The sequence below is a fragment of the Dama dama genome, chromosome 14 (assembly GCF_033118175.1).
Source record: "Dama dama isolate Ldn47 chromosome 14, ASM3311817v1, whole genome shotgun sequence".
Taxonomy (NCBI): Eukaryota; Metazoa; Chordata; class Mammalia; order Artiodactyla; family Cervidae; genus Dama; species Dama dama.
Window position 1 is genome coordinate 34,293,201 of NC_083694.1, and position 26,858 is coordinate 34,320,058.

The window sequence follows — 26,858 nt, forward strand, 5'->3', positions numbered from 1 at the left end:
TCGCAAAGAGCTGGACACAAGTGAGCAACTGAACTGAACTGAGCCACGAGGGAAGCCCCAGTAGAGTAGTACTGGAGCTAATAATCATTCCAGTGTGTTAGGATACACAGCTGGGCTAATACAATTAGCATGAATTTAACTTTCAGCAGTACTGTTAAAATGCAAACATTCTGTATGTTCTATTTGACAGCAGAATATTGTGTCACAGACACACCTCCAGGAGACTAATGCTAATGGCTGCGTCACACGGAATGAGATGGATGCAGTGACCGTGAGTACCAGATAACAGGGTCAGGTCTACACCCAGCTAGAGGCACAACAGGGCCTGGCAACACCACTGGTTCTCAGAAGGAAAGCCACTGCTGTCTAAGCCAGTCATGCCTGGCAAGCACCATGACAAATCTGAGAGGAAGTCTGAGCAAGAACAGAGGGAAGAAGAGGGTCCTTACACTTGATAAAGCAAGGCCTCTCTCTCTGACTAGGAACTCCTAGAAATATACGAGGCGAACTGTGTAAAGAGCTTGAGTTCTGTCTTAGTAGATGCATGTGTACGTTAGTGAAACAACTTCTATAGGTTCAGAAAGAATATGTACAGCTTTAAGTAGAATTTGAAACAAAATTTTGCCTATAAAAACCTCTGCAAGGGGAAGAATGACAAGATAACACTTTACGTCAAATTTTTGAAATAAAAAATCAAAATCATAAAACAAAATAGCAAATGTAGGATCAGTCAGTTTATAACTCCCCTTTTAAAGACAGTCTCTATTTTATAGATGGTACCATATTATGTATTTTATCTATTTTACAGATAACTAATAAGGACCTACTATATTGCACAGCAACTCTATTCAGCACTCTGTAATGACCTATATGGAAAAAGAATCTAAAAATGAGTGGATATATACATAACTGATTGGCTTTGGTGTACATGTGAAACTAACAGAACACTGTAAATCAACTGCACTCTAATTAAAACTTTAAAAAGCAGCAGCCAGTCTGTTGTACAAGACAATTCATCACAATTTAGATGCTATGCTCCACAATACTGACACTAAATAGGGGTGGTGAGAAATAAAAATGGAAGCTAAAGAAGTGTCAAAAAAGAAGTCTTGCATTTTATTTTAGGTGAGACCTGTGAAACATCAGGGTGAGACCTGTGAAACAAAAGTTTTGATCTTGATACAGCCAAGAATGCATGAACTAACAAAACTGATTTATATATAGATGTCATGTTTAATACTAATAATCAATTTAAATCAAAATGAAGGAATTTGATTTCTTTTAAATTTTAAATCTTTTATTTCATTAGAAAATAGGCCTGTTTTGTCCTTAAAATGTGATTAGTATAAAGCAAATTACACTAATCATTAAGAGTTTGAGTTTAATTTTCAATGCCAAATACAAAAGAAATAACAAATATTACCGAATTCAACAGAAAGAATTTAGTACTAATCATAGCAAGAATACATAACAAATCAACTTAGGCATAAAAGCCAGGTGCAAAAGCTTTCTGTTTCTTAGACAGCAATGTCACTAGGCAAGACCACTTCACTGATAATCTTCCAGTAATTCTTAATCAGATGAAAAGATAAATCCATAGATCAGTCTGGCTTCAAATTTCTGTCTTCAAATCAGTCTGTCTTCAAAATCAGCAAAATTATATTTTTCTGGCTAGTAAGCAAAAATATTGTAGCATCATATGACATCAATTGCAGATGAGAGTTTGAATTCGGCAGAATTGTTAAACTGAGAGCTAGCGACTTAAGTCGTGGAGGATCTCAAATTCATTAGCTGATCATAAAGTTCATTCCAGTAGCAAGAAGGCTTATAAAATACAGACCTAATTCATCTGAAAGCATTTCTGATTCTCCACTTATACCACACACCCAAAACTAAAATACACACTTCCTTACCAATGTCCTAACAACCGTAATCTGCAATTCCTTACAAGGCAATAAAAAGAGTAACCAATATAACTTTACAGATGCACCCACAATATGGTAACTCAGTATACTAAAATTCATCACAGTGTAATTGAGTAGAAAATAGTAAAGGCAGGTTCTACACCAACATTAGAGCAACAGAGAAGACCCACGGGATCTAAAAATCTCCAGGAAAAGGCCATCAAGAACCCCTCCTTACTGGGAAAAAATGATGGGCTCAGCATAGCAAAGGAAGCCAAGAACAATCAGCATCAGCATGGTTGAAATAAGATTACAATTTTAAAACAGGGACAGTCCAAGAAAAACAAAGCAGGGTACCAAGCTGACAGGGCAAAACCTGAAAATTTTGTAGTATTAGGCAAACAGGTCTTCAGAAGTCCAAAGTTAATGCCAGGTTACCACGGAAAACAAGTCAATCACATAATCACAAGGCAATGCTACATTTTTAAGGCACAGGATACTACGGCCGGCTTCCAGGTAGTGGGAGATTCTTTCTAATCTTGAAAGAAACCAGTCCTTCTTCTGAAGGGCTGGAGAAAGCACAAGTCCCACTGGAAGTAGACATCATGTTTCTAGGAGATTTTCATGAATATGACTGTACAAGTGCTATACATGTTATAGGGGCTTCCCTAGTAGTGGTGCTGTTCAGTTGCTAAATCACGTCTATCTCTTTGCAATCCCATGGACTGCAGCATGCCAGACTTCCCTGTCTTTCACTATCTTCTGGAGTTTGCTCAAACTCATGTCCATTGAGTGGATGATGTCATCCAACCATTTCATCCTCTGTCGCCCCCTTCTCCTCATGCCCTCAATCTTTTCCAGCATCGGTGTCTTTTCCAATGAGTCAGCTCTTCACATCAGGTGGCCAAAGTATTGGAGCTTCAGCTTCAGCATCAGTCCTTCCAATAAACATTCAGGGTCGATTTTCTTTAGGATTGACTGGTTTGACCTCCTTGCTGTCCAAGGGACTCTAGAGAGTCTTCTCCAACGCCACAGTTTGAAAGCATCAATTTTTTGCTGCTCAGCCTTCTTTATGGTCCAACCCTCACACCCATACATGACTACTGGAAAAACCCTAGCTTTGACTATATAGACCTTTGTCAGCAAAGTGATGTCTCTGCTTTTTAATACATTGTCTAGGTTGGTCATAGCTTTTCTTCCAAGGAGCAAGCATCTTTTAAAGAACTTGCCTGCCAATGCAGGAGACACAAGTTCGATCCCTGAATTGGGAAGATCCCATGGAGAAGGAAATGACAACCCACTTCAGAATTCTTGCCTGGGAAACCCCATGGATAGAGAAGCATGGTGGGCTACAGTCCATGGGGTTGCAGGAAAGTTGGACACAACTTAGTGACTAAGCAACAACAATGTTATAACTTACCAATAGAAATCTGTTAGTTTTATAAGCAAGCACCAGAAAAGACTGAAAAGGTAATTCAAAACCATGGATCCATTAATTCTAAAATGAACAAAACCAAGTAAAATTCTTTTCCCTTCCATAAAATTAGTTCTGTTGTTTTGCATTCTATTTTTACAACATATAAAGAAAAGGACTCTCTAAGCTTCTCTTTTGCACAATTTTTAAAAATACAAACATTTATGTTCTTTATTCCAGTTATTCAAAGTCACCATTAAGGTGGAAACAAACCTAGACATCTTAGTACAAAAACACTGCTTCTTTTGTTGACTTTAAATGACTCTATCTAATTTCCCCAGCTGGCAAGATTACATTGCCATTCATAGATAGGCTTAATAGTAGACATAATGTCACAAAATTATATAACTCTTGCTCCTCATCTGTTGGAAGCACAGTTTATATGCACTGGGTATACGCCTCCATTTTTGGTCTGTTTTCCAGCATGTCCTTATGTAGGGGGCAGTTTTGCTGACCATTATTTCTCAAAATGTGGTTCCTGCATCAGCAGCATTAGCCCGACTTGGAAATTTCAGAAATGCAGACATACTGAGTCAAGCACTCTGAAGGTATGGCCCAGGAATCTCTATTTTAACAATCCAGATCCAGTTATCCAGATGCTCACTAAAGTTTGAAAACTATGATTGGGAGCAAAAGATCTGAGGACAATAAAGCATCATAATTACCACTCTCCTGGCCATGAAAAAGGCGAATATGATCTGAAAAGCCTATGACTTTAATTTCTAGTCCACTTCTTCCTTAATCCCATTATTCCATACCTACATCATCTTAAAAAACAAGTCAAAAACATCTTAAATTCTCCAGTTCTGAATTTTGGGTCTTAATTTCCCCTACCCTTTTTTATACAATTTTTAAAAATATGCCTCATTGGAAAACAAGCAAAATGGAAGTAAGAGGGGTACATGGTGAAAGTAAATCTCTTTTCCACCTTATATTCTCAGTCCTTCCTCTCAGAGAAAATCACTGTAAGTAAGTCTTTACATATTCTAAAATACTCAACATATGTACAAATACACGTACATATATTTTGTTTGTTTGCTTTTAAGGAAATAAGAACATACTATACCATCTACTGGTTCCCTGGTGGCTTAGATGGTAAAGAATTTGCCTGCAATGTGGGAGACCTGGATTTGATCTCTGGGTTGGGAAGATCCCCTGGAGAATGGAATGGCAACCGACGCCAGTGTTCTTGCCTGGAGAATGCCATGGATAGAGGCATCTGGCAGGCTACAGTCCACGGGGTCATGAACAGTCAGACACGACTGAGCGACCACAGCTTCACTTTTCATACCATCTACTCTTTGCCTTGCCCAGTTTCTAAATATTTACTGTAAAATATAAGAAGTACATGTTTTAGGCAAAATATATAACAGTTTACTAATTTTAAAGTGAACATCTGTGCTCAGAAAAAAGCAGAACATTGTTACATATATATATAAAACTGAATCATTTTGCTGTACACCAGAAACTAACAAAACACTGTAAATAAACTCTATTTCAATAATGAAAAAAGACCCTTAAGATTATCCTAACGAGACACTGCAAAGTGCTCTTTTGATAACTAAGCTCTTCTGTAATGACCACCATGAAAATGCCTATATAGAAATATAGCCATAGAAATGGCTATATAGAAATAACTTCCCATGTGGCACACACAAGCCAATGTATGACAACACAGAGATGTAGTCTGTGTAAGGCGGTGACAGGGTACAAATGAACTAACCACCCAAACAAGTGAGGGCTTTGAACCACAGGCTTTCTAGAGTAGGAAAGTTGTGCAATATGCAGAAAAGCAGTGTACCATTTATTAAAACTCAAAAAGTAATGACACAGATCATATCTTCCAGCACTTCTCATAAGTATCAACTGCTCTCATCTTTTAACATGTCATTTGGAAACCCAAGCTTTCTAGACTTCTGTAAGGTACCATCCTTTCTTTAGATGTGTGCCTTTTTTCTTCCTCATAAGAATCAATTCTAATTAAATTGTCAGAATTTCCTCATTTATAATCTGTCATGTAACATGAATCATCTTTTAAAGTCTTACCACATGAGATCATGCTACCATGACTTTTCATTTTTAAAATATCTTCTGATAAAGTAACATGATGTGGCCCGAATACCTGGGCCCCAGCTCCACAGAGATGGGTCCTGCTCCTGGGTTAGTGGAAGGAAGCTGCCCAAAGAACAAGACCAAAGCCTAAGTAGAAGAAAGTCCTGTCTTCCTCTGTCATTGTGCAGTTACAGGTGCACTTCTGCAGAGGAGTAGGAAGATACACAATAAATCAGTACCAGAGATCCCTCCAAAGGCAGAAGAATGGGAACACACTGTCTTTGCAAACTCTTTGAGATATGTTTTCCTCAAGTCTAGACCATTTCTGGGCTTCCCAGGTGGCACTAGTGGTAAAAGAACCTGACTGCCAATGCCAGTGCAGGAAACTTAAGAGATGCGGGTTCGATCCCTGAGTTGAGAAGACCTCCTGAAGAAGAAAATGGCAACCCACTCCAATACTCTTGCTTGGAAAATCCCACTGACAGAGAAGCCTGGCAGGCTGTAGTCCATGGGGTTGCAAAGAGTCAAACACAACTGGTGAGGCGACTTAGCACTCACAGCACAGAACATTTCTAACTACGCTTGGCATTACTTATGACATTTCTAAAATTACATGGTCCTCTAACAGACATGTATATGAAAAATAAACAAGGGGAGTAGTATTTAGTCAAAACTCAGCATCTATTCTTGCATGGATCCTGTTCATCCTTAAATACTCTGTGAATACCTAGAATCCATGTAGTCAAAGTTATGGTTTTTCCAGCAGTCAGGTATGGATGTGAGAGCTGGACTATAAAGAAAGCTGAGCACTGAAGAATTGATGCTTTTGAACTGTGGTGTTGGAAAAGAGTCTTGAGAGTCTCTCGGACTGCAAGGAGATCCAACTAGTCCATCCTAAAGGAAATCAGCCCTGAAAATTCATTGAAAGGACTGATGCTGAAGCTCCAGTACTTTGGCCACCTGATGAGAAGAACTGACTCATTGGAAAAGACCCTGATGCTGGGAAAGATTGAAGGCAGGAAGAGAAAGGGATGACAGAGGATGAGATGGTTGGATGGCATCACCGACTCAACGGACATGAGTTTGAGCAAGCTCTGGGAGTTGGTGATGGACAGAGGAGCCTGGCGTGCTGCAGTCCTTGGGGTCGCAAAGAGTCGGACACGACTGAGAGACTGAACTGAACAGGTCAGCAGGTGAATAATCTCAAAGGCATATGTGTCATGTTGCCTCAGTAACATCATTCCCTGAATGGTAACTCTTAAATTCTAACATATAAAAAGGTTTAAAAAAAGGAAGGGGAAAATGAAATTTCCTCAAACAAAATAATTCTCCTGCCAATAAATGTCATTTCCTCCAGTAATATATATACAGGTTGTCCCACGAGACTTAGTATAGTAACTTAGAAATATAAATGCTAGAAATGTACAATAAAATGTGATTTGAAAGTTATATAGATTTCATTTTTTAAATATTTACCAAAACATAAACTGTATTCAAACTACAAACATGGAATGAACGTAAAAGAAATTTAAATTAATTTTATAAATGGTATTATTTGTTGCATTTATAATTCTAAAGTTATCAAAGCTTAAAATTACACCAAGACTTCTGAGAGATCTTAGAAGTCACTTTCCTTAATGTTATACTTCTTCCAGTGCTCTTTCAATAAAAACAGGTTTCATTCTAATCTCACTAGAGAGTAATGCCTAGCTAGACACAGGTCAAACTTTTCTGTTATTCTTATTAAACAACTGCTAAATAGACATTGGAGAAGGAAATGGCAACCCACTCCAGTATTCTTGCCTGGAGAATCCTAGGGACAGGGGAGCCTGGTGGACTGTCGTCTATGGGGTCGCACAGGGTCGGACACGACTGAAGCGACTTAGCAGCAGCAAATAAACATTATTGAGAACAACACTATTGAAACAGCATTACTGAGAAGCTACTTTGGTAAAGCAGAGTGCCATGGATACTCGAATTTTCCATCACTCCAAGAAATTCTCACCAACCTAAAACCTAGAACAGGGGACTACCTCTGTGGAGTCATATGAATTACTGAAAAGTAAAAGGTAACTCTTCCTTAACCTTCTTCGTGGTTGTTATTAACCTGCCACAGAAAACAAGCTACAAATCTTCCACCTGGTATAAAATAAATGGCAACTCACTCCAATATTCTTGCCTGGAAAATTCCATGGACAGAGGAGCCTGGCAGGCTACAGTCCATGGCGTCACAAAGAGTCAGACATGACCGAGCAACTAAACAACTAAAAAGTAGCCTCTGATACAGGTAGATCACCAGAGGAAATACAGGATGTCCCTTGAGTTCAAAATTTATGATAAATGGTCCTCAAACTGGACATCAGGATGACCTGGGGAGACTTTTTAAAAAATATTTATTTATTGCTAATTGGAGGATAATTGCTTAACTATGTTGTGTTGGTTTCTGCCATACACCAACATGAATCAGCCATAGGTACATATATACCCCCTCCCTACTGAACCTCCCTTCCACCTCTGTCCCCTCTAGGTTAGGAGAGACTTTTTGAATACTTATTTCTGGCCTCCAGTCCAGACTTACTAAATTCTGAAGTTAGGGCCCAGAAATATGCATTTTAAAAGTCCCCCAAATGGGTCTGGTTCACGCAAAAGCTTGAGAAGCACTGTCGAGCATATCTCCATGGGTTCAGGTTCAAGTACCAAATTCCAACCATGTACAAGCTTTATACCACTTGAGGGAAGCTGCTACACTGGCAGTCCCCAGTGAACCATGACCCTGGTATCCATCAGTTCAGTTCAGTTGCTCAGTTGTGTCCGACTCTTTGCGACCCCAAGGACTGCAGCATGCCAAGCTTCCCTGTCCATCACCAACTCCTGGAGTTTACTCAAACTCATGTCCATGGAGTCAGTGATGCCATCCAACCATCTCATCCTCTGTCGTCCCCTTCTCCTCCTGCCTTCAATCTTTCCCAGCATCAGGGTCTTTTCCAATGAGTCAGTTCTTCTCATCCAGTGGCCAAAGTATTGGAGCTTCAGCATCAGTCCTTTCAATGAATTTTCAGGACTGATTTCCTTTAGGATGGACTAGTTGGATCTCCTTGCTATCTAAGAGACTCTCAAGACTTCTTCAACACCACAGCTCAAAAGCATCAATTCTTCAGCACTCAACTTTCTTTATGGTCCAGCTCTCACATCCATACACGACTACTGGAAAAACCACAGCTTTGATTAGAGAGATCTTTGTTGGCAAAGTAATGTCCCTGATTTTTAATAAGCTGTCTATGTTGGCCATGGTTTTTCTTCCAAGAAGCAAGCATCTTTTAATTTCATGGCTGAAGTCACCATCTACAGTGATTTTGAAGCTCACTGTTTGCATTGTTTCCCATCTATTTGCCATGAAGTGATGGGACCAGATGCCATGATCTTAGTTTTTTGAATGTTGAGTTTTAAGCCAGCTTTTTCACACTCCTTTTTCACTTTCATACAGAGGCTCTTTAGTTCTTCTTCACTTTCTGCCATAAGGGTTGTGTCATCTGCATATCTGAGGTTACTGATATTTCTCCCAGCAATCTTGATTCCAGCTTGTGCTTCATCCAATCTGGCATTTCTCATGATGTACTCTGCATAGAAGTTAAATAAGCAGGGTGACAGTATATAGCCTTGATGTACTCCTTTCCCAATTTGGAACCAGTCCATTGTTCCATGTCCAGTTCTAACTGTTGCTTCTCGACCTGCATACAGATTTCTTAGGAGACAGGTAAGGAGATCTGGTATTCCCATCTCTTTAAAAATTTTCCACAGTTTGCTGTGATTCACATAGTCAAAGGCTTTAGCACAGTCAATGAAGCAGAAATAGATGTATTTCAGGAATTCTCTTGCTTTTTCTATGATCCAACGGATGTTGGCAATTTGATCTCTGGTTCCTCTGCCTTTTCTAAATCCAGCTTGAACATCTGGAAGTTCTTGGTTCACGTACTGGTATTCATGCCTTTGTGTAATTCCCTCTCATACTGATTTGGCCACATGACTAGAGTTAGCTATTGGGACAGTAAGGCGTGATGGAAGCAGAGGCTTGTTGAGCTCTTGCACATTGAATACTTGGAATACTCTTTTTGGAAGCCAGCAACCATGCCATAATGAAGCTTAGGATAGACTACTGAATGGTAAGAAAGTGAAAAAGTGTTAGTTGCTCAGTCGTGACTGACTCTGTGACCCTATGGACTCTAGCCCGCCAGGTTCCTCTCTCCATGGGATTCTCCAGGCAATAATACTGGAGTGGGCTACCACTTCCTTCTCCAAGGGATCTTCCTGACCCGGGGGTCGAACCCAGGTCTCCTGCATTGCAGGTGGGCTCTTTACCATTTGAGCCACCAGAGAAGATGCCACATGGAAACAGTCTTGGAAGGATGAAAAACAATCTTGTATATTCCAGCCTCAGCACAGTTCCAAGCTGCATGAAGCCACCAAGGACCTCATGTATACCACAAGAAAATTGCCAACAGACCAGGGAACATCCAGAATCGTGAGAAGTAATAAACCATTTTTAAGGAACTAATTTGGCGATGGTTGTTACAAAGCGATAAAACGTAACTGATTCAGGTTTTTCAAAACATGTGCTATGTGATATTATTTCTAAAGCTACTACTACTAACAGCCAATACTTCATTGTACACTTACTAGGCAAACTATTCCAAGTGCATCATATGCATTACCTTACTCATGAAGTAGGTTCTGTCATCTTCATTTTGCAGAACAACAACAACAACAAAATAAAGCTTCAGAGACGTCAAGAAATGTCTTCAAGGCCACACAATGTGAAGCCATAGAGTTATAACAGTCATTCCAAACATTATATACTATGATCATTCTTGCCAGATAGAGTTATTAGCATTTTCACTGAGCTCTCTGCCATTCTTTTATCTATATTCTTGTTTCTTCTAATTCAGACATTTGAGTATAGATAGATATTTCACTTCTACTATATATCACTAGGCTTTGAAGAGAGCCTAAGATTCCTGATACACACATCGCAGTTGGTAGGTGCTAGTGCTTTGGCTGCCTAGCAACAGATGTTTCTTTATTCCAGTCAGGTAAAGAGCAAGCCCTGACTTTCAACAATAAAAGACACAGTGACTTTTCATTGCTTTGTCATTGGTTGAAAAAAAAAAACCAAACCCTATAATCATAAAGGCACACAATTAGGCCTGGAATAAATCTATTCAATCCTCCTGCTTTCACATAGTAACATGCAAATAATCAAAACCACTCATCCTCTAAATGTCTCCCTAGAGATATCAGCCAGGACCAAGTTTATCTACTAAGGAGGACTTCTTGACTCTTAAGAGCTTGACATTATTATGCAGTGCCAAAAATGTACAATTAGAATATGTGCATTTTATGTTATATAAGTTATACATCAATAAAGTTATTTAAAAATTAAAAAGGAAAACATTTTCACACCAATAAATTGGAAGATGGGAAAAGAAAATCTCAGTGGTTGCTTAAAGCATTCTAAAGTCTGTCTTTGGAAAAATTTGGAGTGAACAAGCTCAAATTTTATTAATATGATTTATTAGAGTTAAGTATTAAAGATGCAAAAAATTAAGTAGAAATTCAAATTTTAAGATGTTAAATTTAAAATTTAAATTTTAAGATGCTAAAACTAATTAAGTAGAACCAATTTAAAAATATGGGCTTCCCTGGTGGCTCAATGGTAAAAAACCCACCTGCCAAAAAGAAAACATGGGTTCAATCCCTGGTCCATGAAGATCCCGGGTAGATCCCTGAAGAAGGAAATGGAAACCCACTCCAGTATTCTTGCCTGGAGAATTTCATGGACAGAGGAGCCTGGTGAGCTACAGTCCATGGGGTAGCAAAAGAGTTGAACATGAGCTGGACACAACTTAGTGACTGAACAAATGAATTAAAAAATATATACTCTATATCAACGGTCAGTAAACTTTTTCCGTAAAAGGTAAGACAGTTAATACTTTAGGCTTTTCAGGATTTACTATTATCTGTCACAGCTACTCAATCATACTAATGTAGCAATAAAAGCAGCCATAGACAATATATAAATGAATGAGTATGGCTGTGTTCCAATAAACTTTATTTAAAAAAAAACAAAAACATTTATTTGGCTGCACCAGGTGTTAATTGTGGCACGTGGGATCTTCCAACTTGTTATGGCCTCTGGGATATTTAGTTGCAGATTGTGGGGTCTATTTCCCTCACCAGGGATCGAACCCAGGCCCGCTGCTTCAGGAGCACAGAATCCTAACCATTGGACCACCAAGGGAGTCCCGAATAAAACTTTATTTATAAACCAAGGCAGCTGGTCCAACTTAGCCCAATGGCTGTAGTCTGCTGATCCCCTCTCTAGGGCTTTCAAATTGGCAGATAAACAATAGAGAAAGAGGGAAATAAAAATTTATCCATCTAACAGAAGGTGGAAAGAGCTGGGGGGTTAAAGAGAAGGGAGAAGAATGGAAAAAAATCTTAAGCATGATAAAAAAAGGAATCCAAATCAGTTATCACAATAAATGGCAATGAGTTAAATTCAACCATTTTATTACTGCTAGACTGGATTGAAAAAGCAAAAAAATTTTAAATAGAAATGAAATAAAATTCAGTTATAATGATTATAAGACTATATATTATAAGGAAAAGGCTAAAAATTAGAAAAATATATGCCTTCTTTTAAAGTAAACAACAACCAAAAAATTATTGGAACTAAAGTAAGACACTATGTAAGGAACAAAAAGATAGTCACATAAAAAAAAACCTCAAGATAAACAAAGCAGCCCAAATTGAAAGGAGAAATGACAAATTCATAATAATAGATAATTTTAACATGGAAGAATTCAACCAAGTTTTTTTCAGAAGCTGATTATTCAAGCAGACCAAAAAAAGTACAATTTGGGGCAACCAAGTTTGAATTAATAACTACTTACATATAAACAGAGAACAAGGCAGCAACATCCTTCTTTTCGAACACACATTGGAATTTTTTTTAAATGAGTCACTAGTTAAGTCACAAAGGACAACAACAAATTTCAAAGAAACAAACATCACAGAGACCACATTCTCTGACAACATTCAGATACTAAAGACTCCTAAGTAACACATTCCCTGGTGACTCAGATGGTAAAGAATCTGCCTGCAATGCAGCAGACCGGGGTTCAATCCCTGGGTTGGGAAGATCCCCTAGAGAGAGGAATGGCAACCCACTCCAGTGTTCTTGCCTGGAGAATCCCTTGGACAGAGAAGCCTGGTGGGCTACAGCCCACGGGGTCACAAGAAGTCGGACATGACTGAGCAACTAACACTTTATTTCACTTTCTTCTCTTAAAAGAAAAATTACATGAGGAGTAAAAAATATTTTTTAAAATATGACAATGAAACAAATACTGTTCCTATAATCAGAGTTTGTAATACAGTAGAGGTAAAATGAATGATCACTCAAAAATTAATATATATTATGTATTATAGCTATATATGTATATACATGCATACACACATACACATATAATTACACAATATATAATAGCAAACCATGCTAAGTGCCATAAAGGGAAAGCAGAGAGCGCCAAGAGAACATATCATTTGGAGCTTCCCTGAAAAAAATGACATTTTGTGGGGTGGGAGAAGGAGGAAGGGATGCACATCCCAGGCAAAGGAAAGTAGTAGAAAGGCCCTGAGGAGAAAAGGAACAAGGGGGAGCTTCCGGAGTGCAGGAGCAAGGGACAGAGTAACCTGAAATACATAAAAATAAATTACACCTAGGAAAAGACTTCAACTTTAAAAACAGGATAAAACAAAATAAGAACTGAGTAATACTCCACTGTATAGATGCACCACATCTTCTTTATACCCTCCTCTGCTGATGGACATTTAGGTTGCTTTCACATCCTGGATATTGTACGTAGTGCTGCAATGAACACTGGGGTACATGTATCTTTCAGAATTACGGTTTTCTCTGGGTATATGCCCAGGAGTGGGATTGCTCAGTCAAACTGTCGTCCTATTTTTAGTGTTTTAAGGAACCTCCATACTGTTCTCCATAGTGGCTGTACCAATTTACATTCCCACCAACAATGTATGAGGGTTCCCTTTTCTTCACACCCTCTCCAGCATTTACTGTTTGCAGATTTTTTTGATAATGGCCATTCTGATAGGTGTGAGGTAATACTTCATTGTAGTTTTAGTTTACATTTCTCTAATAACCAGTGATGGTGATGCTGAGCATCTTTTCATGTATTTGTTGGCTATCTGTATGTCTTCTCTGGAGAAATGTCTATGTAGGCCTTCCACCCATTTTTTGTTTGGATTCTTTTTTTGATATTGAGCTGCTTGAGTATTTTGGAGATTAATCCCTTGTCAGTTGCTTCATTTGCAAATATCTCCTCCCATTCTGAGGGCTGTCTTTTAGTCTTATTTATGGTTTCCTTTGCTGTGCCAAAGCTTTTACATTTAATTAGGTCCTATTTGTTTATTTTTGTTTTTATTTTCACTACTCTAGGAGGTGGGTCAAAAAAGATCTTGCTGCAATTTATGTCAAAGAATGTTTTCCATGTTTTCCTCTAAGAGTTTTACAGTATCCAGCCTTACATAGAGGCAATAGAATATTACTCAGCCATAAAAAGAAACAAAATTGTGCCATCTGCAGAGACATGGATGGACCTAGGGACTGTCATACAGACCGAAGTCAGAAAGAGAAAAACAAGCATCATATAATATCACCTATATGTGGAATCTAGAAAAATGATAAAGATGAACTTAGTTACAAAGCATGAATACAGACACAGATATAGGGAATAAACATATGTATACCAAGGGTCGGGGGTGGGGTGGTGAGATTAATTGGGAGATTGGGATTGACATATATACACCATGCATAAAATAGACAACTAATGAGAAGCCGCTGTATAACATGGGAACTCTATTCAGTGTTCTGTGGTGACCTAAACGGGAAGGAAATATAAGAGAGAGGGGATATATATATATGAATAACTGATTGTCTTTGCTCCATCAGAAATTAATACAACTTGTAAGACAACTCTGTGTGTGTGAAAGTCGCTCAGTCGTGTCCAACTCTCTATGATCCCAACGACTATACAGTCCATGGAATTCTCTAGGCCAGAATACTGGAGTGGGTAGCCTTTTCCTTCTCCAGGGGATCTTCCCCACCCAGGGATCAAACCGGGGTCTCCTGCATTGCAGGCAGATTCTTTACCAACTGAACTATTAGGGAAGCCTAAGGCAACTATACTCCAATAAAAATTAATTTTAAAATGAAAATAAAAACTGTTCAAAAGAACAATGATTGTTATAATCAAATTAAACATCTTTAGAAATATAAAAAGTATAAATATAAATAAATATATTTATATATTTATTTATAATATTATTATATATTTATTATATATTATATATTATAATATTATAATATATTATATATTTATATAAATTTATATGTAAATATAAATAAATATAAAAATATAAAAAATATTCCCATTTAACTGAAAAATTTTAAGAAAGTATTCTAAAGTTACAGTTTTTAAGAACTTGTTATTCATCTCTTAACCATTACCTTGACCAGAACAGCATTCATTTCTCCAAGTTCCATCTTAAACTATAAGTATCTTCCACCCACTTATGATTTTTAAAACTACATTTAAGATATTCAGATTACCCTTCACACCTATCAGGAATGGCTTTCCACAATTAGTTGACCTCAATGGAGTAGCACAAATATCACAAATAATTCCAGCTGTGGAATCAAGCAGCCCTGGATTTCAAGTTATAACCTACCCCTTCTAATTCTTAGATTCCACATCGGTAAAATGGGATTAATAATCAAAATTGACGATGGGGATTTATAGGGTCTAAGTGATAACCCGTGTAGTTGCAGGATAGTATAATGTGGTAAAATGAAGACAAATTTGGTTCAAATTCCAACCCTACCACCTAAGAGTTGAGGGACTTTGGGCAAGTCACTTAACATCTCACTGCCTCGGTTTCTTCCTCTGTGGCATGCATTTCAAATAATACCGAGCCTCACAGTTTTAAGAATTAAATAATTAGTATAAGGTACTTATCACCCCATAAACATGAACTACAATTAGTATTAATAATATAAAACTATTGTTGTTCTATACTTCTTTCTAACAGTCTCATTAATAAGATTTGAGGAGATTTCCTTCTACTCTGCCCTCAGTCAAGACATTACAACTGACAATCCTAGGGGCTCTCATTTCCCTCTAAAGGGTACTAGACGTCGGAACATATTAGCAGGCAAATTTCACTATTTCTAAAAGGTTTTCAGTAGCCTAATGCACAACTACTTTGTTAGGACCATTAAAAGCAATCCTTCCTAAAGACTGGGATTCTTTAGTAGGAACTAACAAAACTCTTGAGATTCCTTATAAGTGAATACATTGATGACTTCAATCAAAGTCCTCATAACTTACAAATTCATTAGATATTTTTAAATACCTATAATTTTGTGCTTCAAAAATACATGCGAAGCTCCATACAAAGTCAAGAGTTTTATATGTACAATAGTTCAATGCACCTATTGTACATACCCTTCGACTGTTTACTCCTTCAGATAGGATAAAACAATCACAGTTTTAGAGTTTAAAACTCTTAACTCTTAGCAAAGCTGGGCCCACTCCAAGAATTTTTATTGAAACTGAGATTAACAATGCAATATCCAATCCTTTTATTTATAATTAACATATAATACTAAATTAGTTTCAGGTGTACACTGATTCCGCACTCCGAAATGATCACCACAGTAAGAGGAGTTAACATCAGTCACGACACAAAGCTGTTACAATGTTACTGACTCTTCTATGTGTACATTACATCCTCCTGACCTATTTATTTTATAAATTTGTACCTTTTAATCCCCTTCACCTATTTTGTCCACCTCCCCAAAGCCCTGCCCCTCTGGCAACCACCAGCTTATTCTTGCAATTTGTGAGTCTGTATCTGCTTTGTTTGTTCATTTGTTGTTCATTTTTTAGATTCCACATATAAGTGAAGTCATATGTAAATCCAATCTCTCTATAACAAAAACTGTCATGCCTCTTCCATAGTATTCCAGATGCTGAGTTACTTGAAGGAAATCCAATACACAAAAAGCTGGGAACTTAACCAAATTCAATCAGCCAAAATTCAGGGGGGCTCCTGTTAGGTAGTAAGTTAGTTTTTAGAGCCAAAACACAACAGAGAGCTACACAATACAATTTACTTTCATAAAAATTTCCTAGACTTTCACAGAATAATATCTATTCTATTCTAAACTATCCTGACTTATTTTTCTGAGGAGGAACATACAATCAGAGAGGACAATGTTATGAAAAATGCAGCAAATTGTTTAATGCAGTAATCTGTTAAAAGAAAGGAAGATTTCCAACAAAACTTCAGGGTTCTAATATATCAAAAAGCCTAATGTCTTGACCATTACTAGTGCAAAAGCAGCTCTCCCATATTTGGTTAATATCTCCTGCCCAGTGCCAACAGTAACGGACAATCAGAATAGGTAATCGCTGATAGCTGCCAAAACAACTAGATGGAAGCATTAATCCTACTTCACAGGCTTAAGTTTAGACTTTAAAAAAATAAAGTATTTTGTTCCTCAGACAATAAAGGGATTCTCATTCTGTGGATGACAGATGTTGGATTTTGTTAGTATTTTAAAATACTGATTTGTCTCTAAGGCATCATTCACCTTTACTTAAAAAGTAAAAGATGATGACAGCAGAAGTGGTAGGAATATAGTAGTAATCATAATAGTAATAACGCCTAACACATATAGCACTTTAAGTTCTGGGCACTGTTTAGGACATTAATCTCTACATTTAATCACTTAATCATTTAGTCATGTAACCATTACATTAAGTGCACTTAAACCTTACCACTACCTTGTGAAAAGGAGATACTGTTATTCCCATTTTATAGATGAAAAAACAAGGTACAAAGAGGCTAAGTAATTTATCCAGTATTCCCATAGCTAGTAAGTAGCAGAGCCAGAATACAAATCTACACAGCCTGATTTCAGACTAAAAATAATTCATGTTATCGATGGAATTAAACTAACTAAATACTAAGGACATCAAGACAAACACATTGCATAATTTCTAAATTAGAAAACAAAACAAGAAAATTCACCTTGTTTTTCTTCCCTTTTAAGTCCTAAGTCCCAAATAACAAAATATATTTCAATCTACTTAGGTAAAAAGACTACAATACCCCAAATTTCCACCATTTATTCCACAAAGTAAGCTCTTTTTTTCCTAGTTCTCTTAGAAGTTAGAAGTGAATCACTGCGTTCATATAGATTAACTAGAATACTAAGAACCGAGGCCGCCTACATCCACATGACTTTATTATCATTTGTGCCAAGAAATTACTGCCCACAAAGATAAAACTGTAAATCAGTAAATAACTTCACTGTTCAGCTCAAGAACCTCCCAAAAGTCTGGTTATCTTAACAACAGACTATTCAAACTGTTTCTTTTTCACAATATTCCTTCAATGGGGCAAATAACTCAAACAGTTGTATACTTTTAAGACTTGGTTAAGATTCTTGCCTCAATGTTCCTACTAATTCTAAACTATTATATCACAAATTTTACCCCATTTCAATCATATCACTGCACTGAAAGACCTACCTTAAATCTCTCAGGGTCACACCTGAAATTCTACACTATCTGCCCATGGCCTCTCCATTGTAAAGTCCACTAAGAGACCATCCTGGTGTGATCTCCTTACTGTAGTAAGCAATAAACTCAGTTTTGCTTAATCAACAAGCCTTTTTGGCCTTGGGGGAGTGGATAGTCAATAAAAGATAATATTCCGTTATTCCATTTCAGCTGCTCTCTTAACAACTCCTTTTTTTTAAAAAAAATCTCCTCTTGGAGACCACAGGTAAAATTAAATGCACCAGGAAACGGATGATTATAGAAAAAGAAACATAAGCCAGCCAGTGGAAGGGGGCCAAGTAAATCTGATTAAATTCAACATGAGACCTGAAACTATATTTCATATAGTCAAGCTTAAGCTGAATTGGCTTAATTATGCATTTCACAATGGTTTAGAATATCCCTAAAATTGAAATTTAAAAATAAAAAATGCCTTGATATGTCAAAGTTTAAATAAAATATTCTGCCATCTGATTAGATTCAACAAAAATTTCTTTTACTTGAACTCATATGCCTCCGCTTTCAGATATCAAATATGAGTATATGAAATATCATTTAAATCTTTAAAGACTAAAAATGATTTAAACCCATATAATACTTAGAAAATAAAAATTTTAAAAATTCATTCATTCATCTATTATTTTATTTAGTATAAATAAATACTATTTATTTAGTATATTCCAGTTTTTTAAAGATGACCTTTCAAATTATACCCCATCTCATTTTCCAAAAGGATTTGGGATGGCTGACAAAAATACACTGAACAGACTAAAACAAACACATGAAGAAAATAAAGAAAAAAACTGCAAACTCTTTCACACACATACACACAAACACACATATGAAAGAACTCTGTTTCAGATACACAGAACCAAAAGAAGTTTCCAGCTTTCTCAGGAAGGGCATACTGCAGATCTGACAGACGTTGCTTTAAATTAGAAGTGCTGTTTAAGTGAATTAAGTTAATCACAGTATGTGGCTGGGAGAGGAGAAAGCAGATTAGAAGTCAGAGAATCAAGATCAGTAACAGGATGAGCATGAGCAGGAACCCAAGGAACACCTTTTAGAAATGCACAAAGAGAAAGACAAATATAAACTCAGATTTTGTCCTCATATTACATCACTTCTATTCATGTGCCTTCAAAAAAGTGAATGGAAATATTAAAACTATACTTTAATTTCAACACCTAACCTATATCAAGAAAACGAATGTTAACAAATTCAGCTATTAGCAGAATGTATTGGCTATATTGTATTTAACACAGTACTTACCTTCACTGACAGCATGGGGCTTAACAATGCAACAAGTAGTACAGTTGGTAAATTTAGCAGTGTTTGCTGGCGCACACACTCCACTCGAAGGAAAAAATAACTCCATTTCCTAAAGACAAAGAGAAATGACTTTGGCACATGTAATTTTGTTATACATCTGTAAAACGACTCAGGAAATGTGCATCAGAGACTACTATCTGTGTACCTCACAGAGGAGCTAAAGTAGAGGGTATGGGGGAAGCAATTGTCCCAGGGAGGCCCCATAGGGTCCTACCCAAATACAATCTCTTTTACTCCTATGAGGGGAAGAACAAAGCAATTACTTTTAAAGTTTCACAATACAAATTCTTTCCTGAATTTCCTAAAAATTCTTTTTACAAAGGCTAACTGATGAACTGAACCTTGTTTTAAGTCTTAAAAAGGAACATGTAAAGAAGTATTAAAGCAATGACAATATGTATGATTCTGTCCCAGGAATAAAACTGAGAATGTCTTAACATTTTGAATATTGGACGTAATCAATATAAAGTTCCCTATTTTATCCAAAGTATCAGTTTATGAGACATAGGTTCGATTCGAAGCTTTTCATTAAAATGTCTAAAATGCAGTTAAAAATTAGGAAATCTTTACAGAAACAGATGAGTATTCAAGAATCAGAGCTACAATTAATTAAAATTTACTATATATATATAAATATATATATAGTACTAGTAAAGTCAAATCACATGAACCTTATTTTATAACCACATACATGCTGTGCTATTTGCTTTGCACATAGTTCATTAAAAGGACAACCCAGCAATTTGAACTGGCCCTGAAGATGGCCACACTTACCAATTCTTCAGACATACGCTTCTCTGCCACTAAGCTTTTACTACTATTATCTCCACTGTTCCCTATAAAGCCAGCTGTCCTCAAAGAACCATGCTAATGTGTAAAGGATCACTTCAAAGATCACTTCCTCCAGGAGGCCTTTACTGATGCTGCCAATCATCCGTACCCTATACTTCTCCAAGGTTGTGGTTATTTTGGTAATTGCCCCCAAAAAGAACTAACTTGCATAGCCTTGTAGGTGCTTCAGCATCTAAAACAAAGAGCTCAAAGTAAATACTCATTTTCATTAAATTTAAAAATTGAAAGATAACAGGATGTGTTACTGTACCACACTGGCATGCAGTTTAAAAAAAAACCAATTGGGGGACATCCCTGGTGGTCCAGAGGTTAAAACACTGCACTCTCAGTGCAGGGGTGCAGGTCTTATTGCTGGCTGAGGTGCTAAGATCTAACATGCCTTATGGTGTGGCCAGAAAAACAAATAAAAAACCAATCTGAGGAACTGCTCAAATAGTAGCAAATATACTTGAGTGATTCCAGCATTAATGACTCTTTAGAATTAAAATGTTCAATTCCTTAGACAAGTATCTTTCTATTGTATTAATGCCTTTGCTTATTACTTTTCCTGATGAGTATCACCAAGTACCGTTTGCAAACCTGTACCAGATGCTTTGATTACATATTCTCAGAGAACTTGTATGGTACAGGTGAAAACTCAAATACCTGCAGGGTCCTGGTAGGTAGTGAATGAATGAATGAAGTAAACCTAGTGTGACAAGAAGCTATGGTAGAGGACTGTAAACGGTAAGGACAGGGCCCTTCTACAGAGCCCCTTCTCTGCTTCCTTTCACAAAATTTCTCAGAAGAGATGTCTTCATTCTGTCTTCTTCTCTTCCATTCCCTCTTAAACTTACAACTAATCAGGCTTTCATTCTGTGGAAGTTTACTCATGAAAATCCCCAGCCACCTCCACGTTGCCAAGTACCCTGGTTAATTCTCAGACCTCACCTTACCTGACCCAACAGCATTTGACACAATTGATCCCTACATCCTGGAATGCTTCCATTACTTGGTTTTCTTCCCACCTCACTTGTCACTTCTTCTCGGTCTCCTTTCATGATTTTCTCCTATGAGCAGACCCCTAAGTACTGGTGCGGGGTCTAGTACCATCTATTGTCACTATTCTGTTGTCACTGTCTTGCTGACGCCCTTGAGTCCCATGGCTTTCAGTGCTCTCTGTATTCTGATGCTTCCTACATTTTAACCTCCGGCCCAACCTCCGCCCTAAACTACACATCCACATTGACATTTCAGATTTAAAACATCCAAAACAGAACTTCTAATTTCCACTGTCTCCCATTAATCTGTTCAATCCCACCTTTTTCCTTATCCTTCAATTGCACAAGCCAAAAATGAACAACAACAACAAAAAGAAACTAGTAATTCCTGATTCTTCTCCACCTGTCCCACATATCAGGAAATCCTTCAAAATATATCCAGAATCCATCCACTACCTCCACATCTGTCACTCTGGTCCACGCCACATGCCAACCAACTCTCCCTTTAACAACTTCACTAACCACCTGACTGACCTCCCATTCCAACTTTTCCCACAACACACGTCTCTCCACCCTAACTGGTCCATTATTAACAGTAGTAAGAATGAAACTTATAAAAATCCTGTCACTCCTCTGCACAGTACCCTCCAACATCTCCTGTCTCATTCACAATAAATTTCGAAGTCCCAGATGTCCTACAAGGCCTTATGTGACCTGGTCCCTGGCTATACCTGACCTAATCCTCAAGCTATTTCCATGAAGCTATTTCTGCCCCAGCATCATTGGCCTCACCTCCTTGTTCCTTGAGCACAGCAAATCCGTTCCTACCTCAGAATCTTTACATGTATTGTTTCCTTTCTTCCTGGAACACTTTCCCCTGGACATTTGCAAGGCTTTCTCCCTCACTTCCTTTTGATCTCTGCTCAAACCAGAGACTGTAAGGACTTTCTGAATATACTATTTTAACAGCATTCTAGAGACTTCCCTGGTGGTCCAGTGGTTAAGAAATCCACCTTCCAATGCAGGGGGATGTGGGTTTGATCCCTGGTCCGGGAACCAAGACCTCACATGCTAAGGGGCAACCAAGCCTGTGCGCTGCAACTACTGAGCCTCCTGCCGCAAATAGAAAGCCTCATGCCTCAACTAAGACCGGACACGGCCAAAAATAAAACAACTTTTTTTAAAAAAATAGCATTCCACACCTCTACTCCACACATGATCCTTCTAGACTCTGGTCTTTTTCTGTGCCCTTCTCCTGGTATATTTTCTTCAGAGCACTTATCAGTAGACATCAGAGGTATAGATCTGTTTATTATCTGACATTAGAAGAGCTCTAAGCTCCATGAGAAGGAGGACCTTGTCTTATTCACAATAGCTTCTCAATAAACATTTTGGAATGATTGAAATTCATGAATAGTTTATTTAACATATGAAGAATTTTTATTTATCTACTCTGTACAAATGAGAAAAAAAGACATTCAGAAGGCTTAAGGAACAAGCCCTTGCAAGTTAATACATGGCAAAGTCATGTTTCAAAATCCAGTCATAATAACTCCAAAGTCCTGAACTTTTTCTATAATATCACCTCTCTTTCAGATGTAAAAAGCAATGCTAGAATGTTCTAACTCTAGTTTAACCAATTATTTGGCCAATTATTTTTGTCTCAACATCTCTTTTTCGCTCAGTTTAAAAAAAGAAAACCCAAGTTTTTCAAGTACTCATTTATATATGAATAAATATGCATTTAAGGCAAAAATATAAAGATTGCCACTTAAATGTATCTTGGTGAAAGTGAGTAATTCTATGTCTTTGCTTTCTCGTTCTCCTTGTGCTGACTGTCATATCATATACCCACCTATTAATCCAGCTAATATTTGCAAGAACACTGTTACTAGGTCACGGTTATATGTCAAGTAGTTTAGAGACTTCAAACAATAAATATACTGATAATGTCAAACAAAAAACTTCATATTCTTTTGTGATTTCAGCTGCTTTAAACATTCTGCATGAAGTTTTTTCTGAGGTTCTTTGCTATTACTCTAAGTCTTTTGTATGTCTCTAAATGACCTAGCAGGAAAGGATAAAGACATGTAACTTTCCCAAAAAATAAAACTCAGACTCAATTTGACCAGCTTTAAGTATACAGTTTTTTGTACTGTATTTTATACAAATCGTTAAGTATATACTTATAACATTTCATAAATTTCACCCTGCTAAGACCCCATATGAAATCTCCCAAAACATTTGACTAATCTACATTCATATCCTTAATCATCATCATAAAATACATTAATAAATGGTTGCCAGTTACAGGTGTCTCTGAAAATTTCACACAGTCATTTTAAATATCACTTTTGTAAAGGACCCAATTTAAGACATTTAAAAAAAATACTGAAATCTACATATTCTAATGTCAAATATGAAATCTGTTCTCAGAAAATAGACCAAGATATAGATGAAATATGAAGTCATATGATCAGTGCACCATTATTACAAATATGAAAAGAATTAGAACCTAACAAAACATCCAAAGGTAAGGAAATGCTGAAGTAAAAATGTTTTATCCATGCAAGAGAATATTCCACAGCCATCAAAACTTAAGGGCTTCCTCAGTGTCTCAGCAATAAAAGAATCCATCTACAATGCAGGAGATGTGGGTTCAATCCCTGGGTCGGGAAGATCCCCTGGAGAAGGAAATGGCAACCCACTCCAGTTTTCTTGCCTGGAGAATCCCATGGACAGAGGAGCCTGGCAGGCTACTGTCCATGGGGTTGCAAAGAGTCAGACATGACTGAGCAACTAACACTTTCACTTTCATATCATAAAACTTGCTAGTATTATTCCACTGTATATGTGACCAGACTAAAAACAATCTTAAACTAGCTGAGAAACTCCTCAGAATGTGAAGAGTTAACTTGCATTTCATTAATTCAACATCAGTATAAACCCAGTGGAGTAATACCTTATTTATATAAATTCAAAATGAGAATTATTAATAGAAAAACTTTCATAAACACTAGCTATATGTAGAAAAAGGAAGGATGTTAAGCTTGAAAATATGGTGCCAAGTCTGAGTCAAAGAAAGAATATGTCTTTTTGAATATTCACTTTCCATAAACTGGTATTCTTACAGGAATAATTCATTTACTGATAAGCCTCAGTGATTTAAGTCTGAAACAAAACAAGACAAGTATTTTAATTGGAGAAACTTATTCAGACCATGACTACTTTACCAGTTCTCAAAGGAGACATATCATTGAAACACTGTTTCAGTTCAGTTGCTCAGTCTTGCCCTGCTCTTTGCCACCCCACGGACTGCAGCACACCAAGCTTCCCTATCCATCACCAACTCTCAGAGCTTGCTCAAACTCATGTCTGTTTAATCACAGGCAAAAGGTCAAAGGTTTCTTCTACTATTAGATCAGCTGCATAAATCGACCTTAAGTCAGCAGTGACAAAATGCTTTACTCTGACATCAAACATTTAGCAAAACCCAAACAAATTAAAATAGTTTAGAAACACCTTACTCTGGCAGCACAAGCTAAAGAATCAGGGCCATGAGCTGCATTCTTTATGCCATCTGTTCCAAAGAGGGCTCTAATGCTTTCAGGAGCATCTCTACGTGCCAGGCCAGAGTTTGCAGGTCCAAGAAGTCTCTTCCATTCACATATAGCATCATCTCGTAAAATCTCCATGGCAATTATAGGTCCACTTGTAATAAACTGGATCAGCTCACTGTGAAACCGGTGAAAGATTGATTTGCTTCATTTTTGTATTAACCAAGGTATCTCTCTTTACAAAGAAATATTACCATTTGAGTATTTAATCATATAGCTAAGAATATGAATATTATCATCTCAGAACTATTGGACATAGTGAATTTTACATGGACAAGGTAAAGTTTTCATAAACTGAGTGTCCTGCAGTAGCCTGGGTCACTACAAATCACTATTGTTGTCAAACCAATTACTGTTAGCAGAAGCATCAATGTTTCAGTGAACTAAGACTATTTCATTGATTTAAAATGCATATTGTTGATCTACTGCTTTTTGCATTGTTCTGAAAGGTACAGAAGAATCTTATTTTCACACAATTTAACATGGTAGTCAAATAAAATCTCAATAGACAAAGTGATGAGTGATATCTTGGAATATATTTGTAGTAAGAATTCAATAATATTTCTGTGTAGATTTATTAGAATTCAAAGAATCACAATGAATTTTCAGTCACTAGGCACTGAGTTGGTCTAGTGACATACAAGACATTAAACTAGAAGTTGTAATAATACAAATATATACAAAGACTATAATGAAGAATAATTTCCAAGAGAATTATGGATGCCTATTCTACACAAGGTTTGGGAATATTTTGATAATGTTTTGTTTAAAATAACCTATAACATAATGATTTTCTTATGTAAAACTTGAATAAAACACTGTTATGTATAGGACACCAACTAGAATGTCTACCATAGCTTGGCTAATCCTTCTTTATTAGAAAAGTAAGCACTTCTCCTTTGTCAACAGTAATGAGGTATACTAAATTCACTTAACTTTAAATACAACCCAAATATTTAGAACATAATTTACTTTCTAACATATTTGTTGCTATATTTCAAACAGCAAAATGTGTACCAAACAATTTAGTTAACATAAGGGTTCTACGAACAATGTTTTACATACATTGAGAATACCGTTAATAGTTCAACAAAAATGTAATTATTACTCTATTTTTATTCTATTGAAATCTAAAAAGAAAGCTATGCTCATTATAATTTAAACAATTCATGCCATTTGCTTCTGATTAAAGTTTAGTATATTTATTTAACAAAGAATTTTTACCTAGTAAAAGAAGAGGGGGGGAAAAACACCAATTCTTAGAAAAAAAGCTCCCTGCAGTTGCAAAATGTTGCCAAGGACTTTTTTTTTTAGATATTTTTATTTTATTTATTTGCCCCACTGGGTCTTAGCAGTGACATGCAGGATCTTCAGTTGAGGCATGTGAACTCTAGTTGTGGCATGTGGGATCTAGTTCCCTGACCAGGGACCGAACTAGGGCCCCCTGCATTGGGAGTGCAGAGTCTTAGCCACTGGACCACCAGGGAAGTCCCTGCTAAGGACTTTTTGACAAATTATTCTCATGTAACAGATTTTTGAATTGTGAAATTGTAACTCCTTAGTTTTCCACAATATCCTCCACTATACACCATGAATCCTGAATTCAGTACTTACTTTAAAAAGGGCCTTGACTGATGGTCTATGTGAAAATCTGTTGCTTCTTTCCTGTAAAATAATCAAAGTGACAAAATTTAAGAATTATGTAAGGAAATCAACATATATTAATAAAATAATGAAATTCTCTATTTGATCCATATGTGAATTAAGGACTTTTCACCAAATATTCTGCTCAAATACCCCCTTTCAAATTTTTGCTAGTATGCATATCTAAGTTAAGATGTAAAATTAAAATGAATAAAAGAGGCAATATTTACTGTTCATGTTCAAGTCTATACTATCTTCCTTTTAACTAGCATCTTTATCATTCTAAAAACAAA

The 26,858-nt window shown here is 36.8% G+C and overlaps 1 protein-coding gene across 2 annotated transcripts in view; it reads right to left on the minus strand.

Annotated features, from left to right (window-relative positions):
* The window catches only part of NME7 (NME/NM23 family member 7), a 226,486-nt gene that overhangs the window by 143,789 nt on the left and 55,839 nt on the right, over positions 1-26,858 (minus strand). For both annotated transcript variants that reach the window (XM_061160272.1, XM_061160273.1), the window contains 3 exons: positions 26,536-26,586; positions 24,832-25,039; positions 19,413-19,521 (listed from right to left, as the gene is read on the minus strand). In XM_061160272.1, coding sequence (XP_061016255.1) covers positions 19,413-19,521; positions 24,832-25,039; positions 26,536-26,586 — 368 coding nt within the window. The remainder of the gene's footprint in view (positions 1-19,412; positions 19,522-24,831; positions 25,040-26,535; positions 26,587-26,858) is intronic.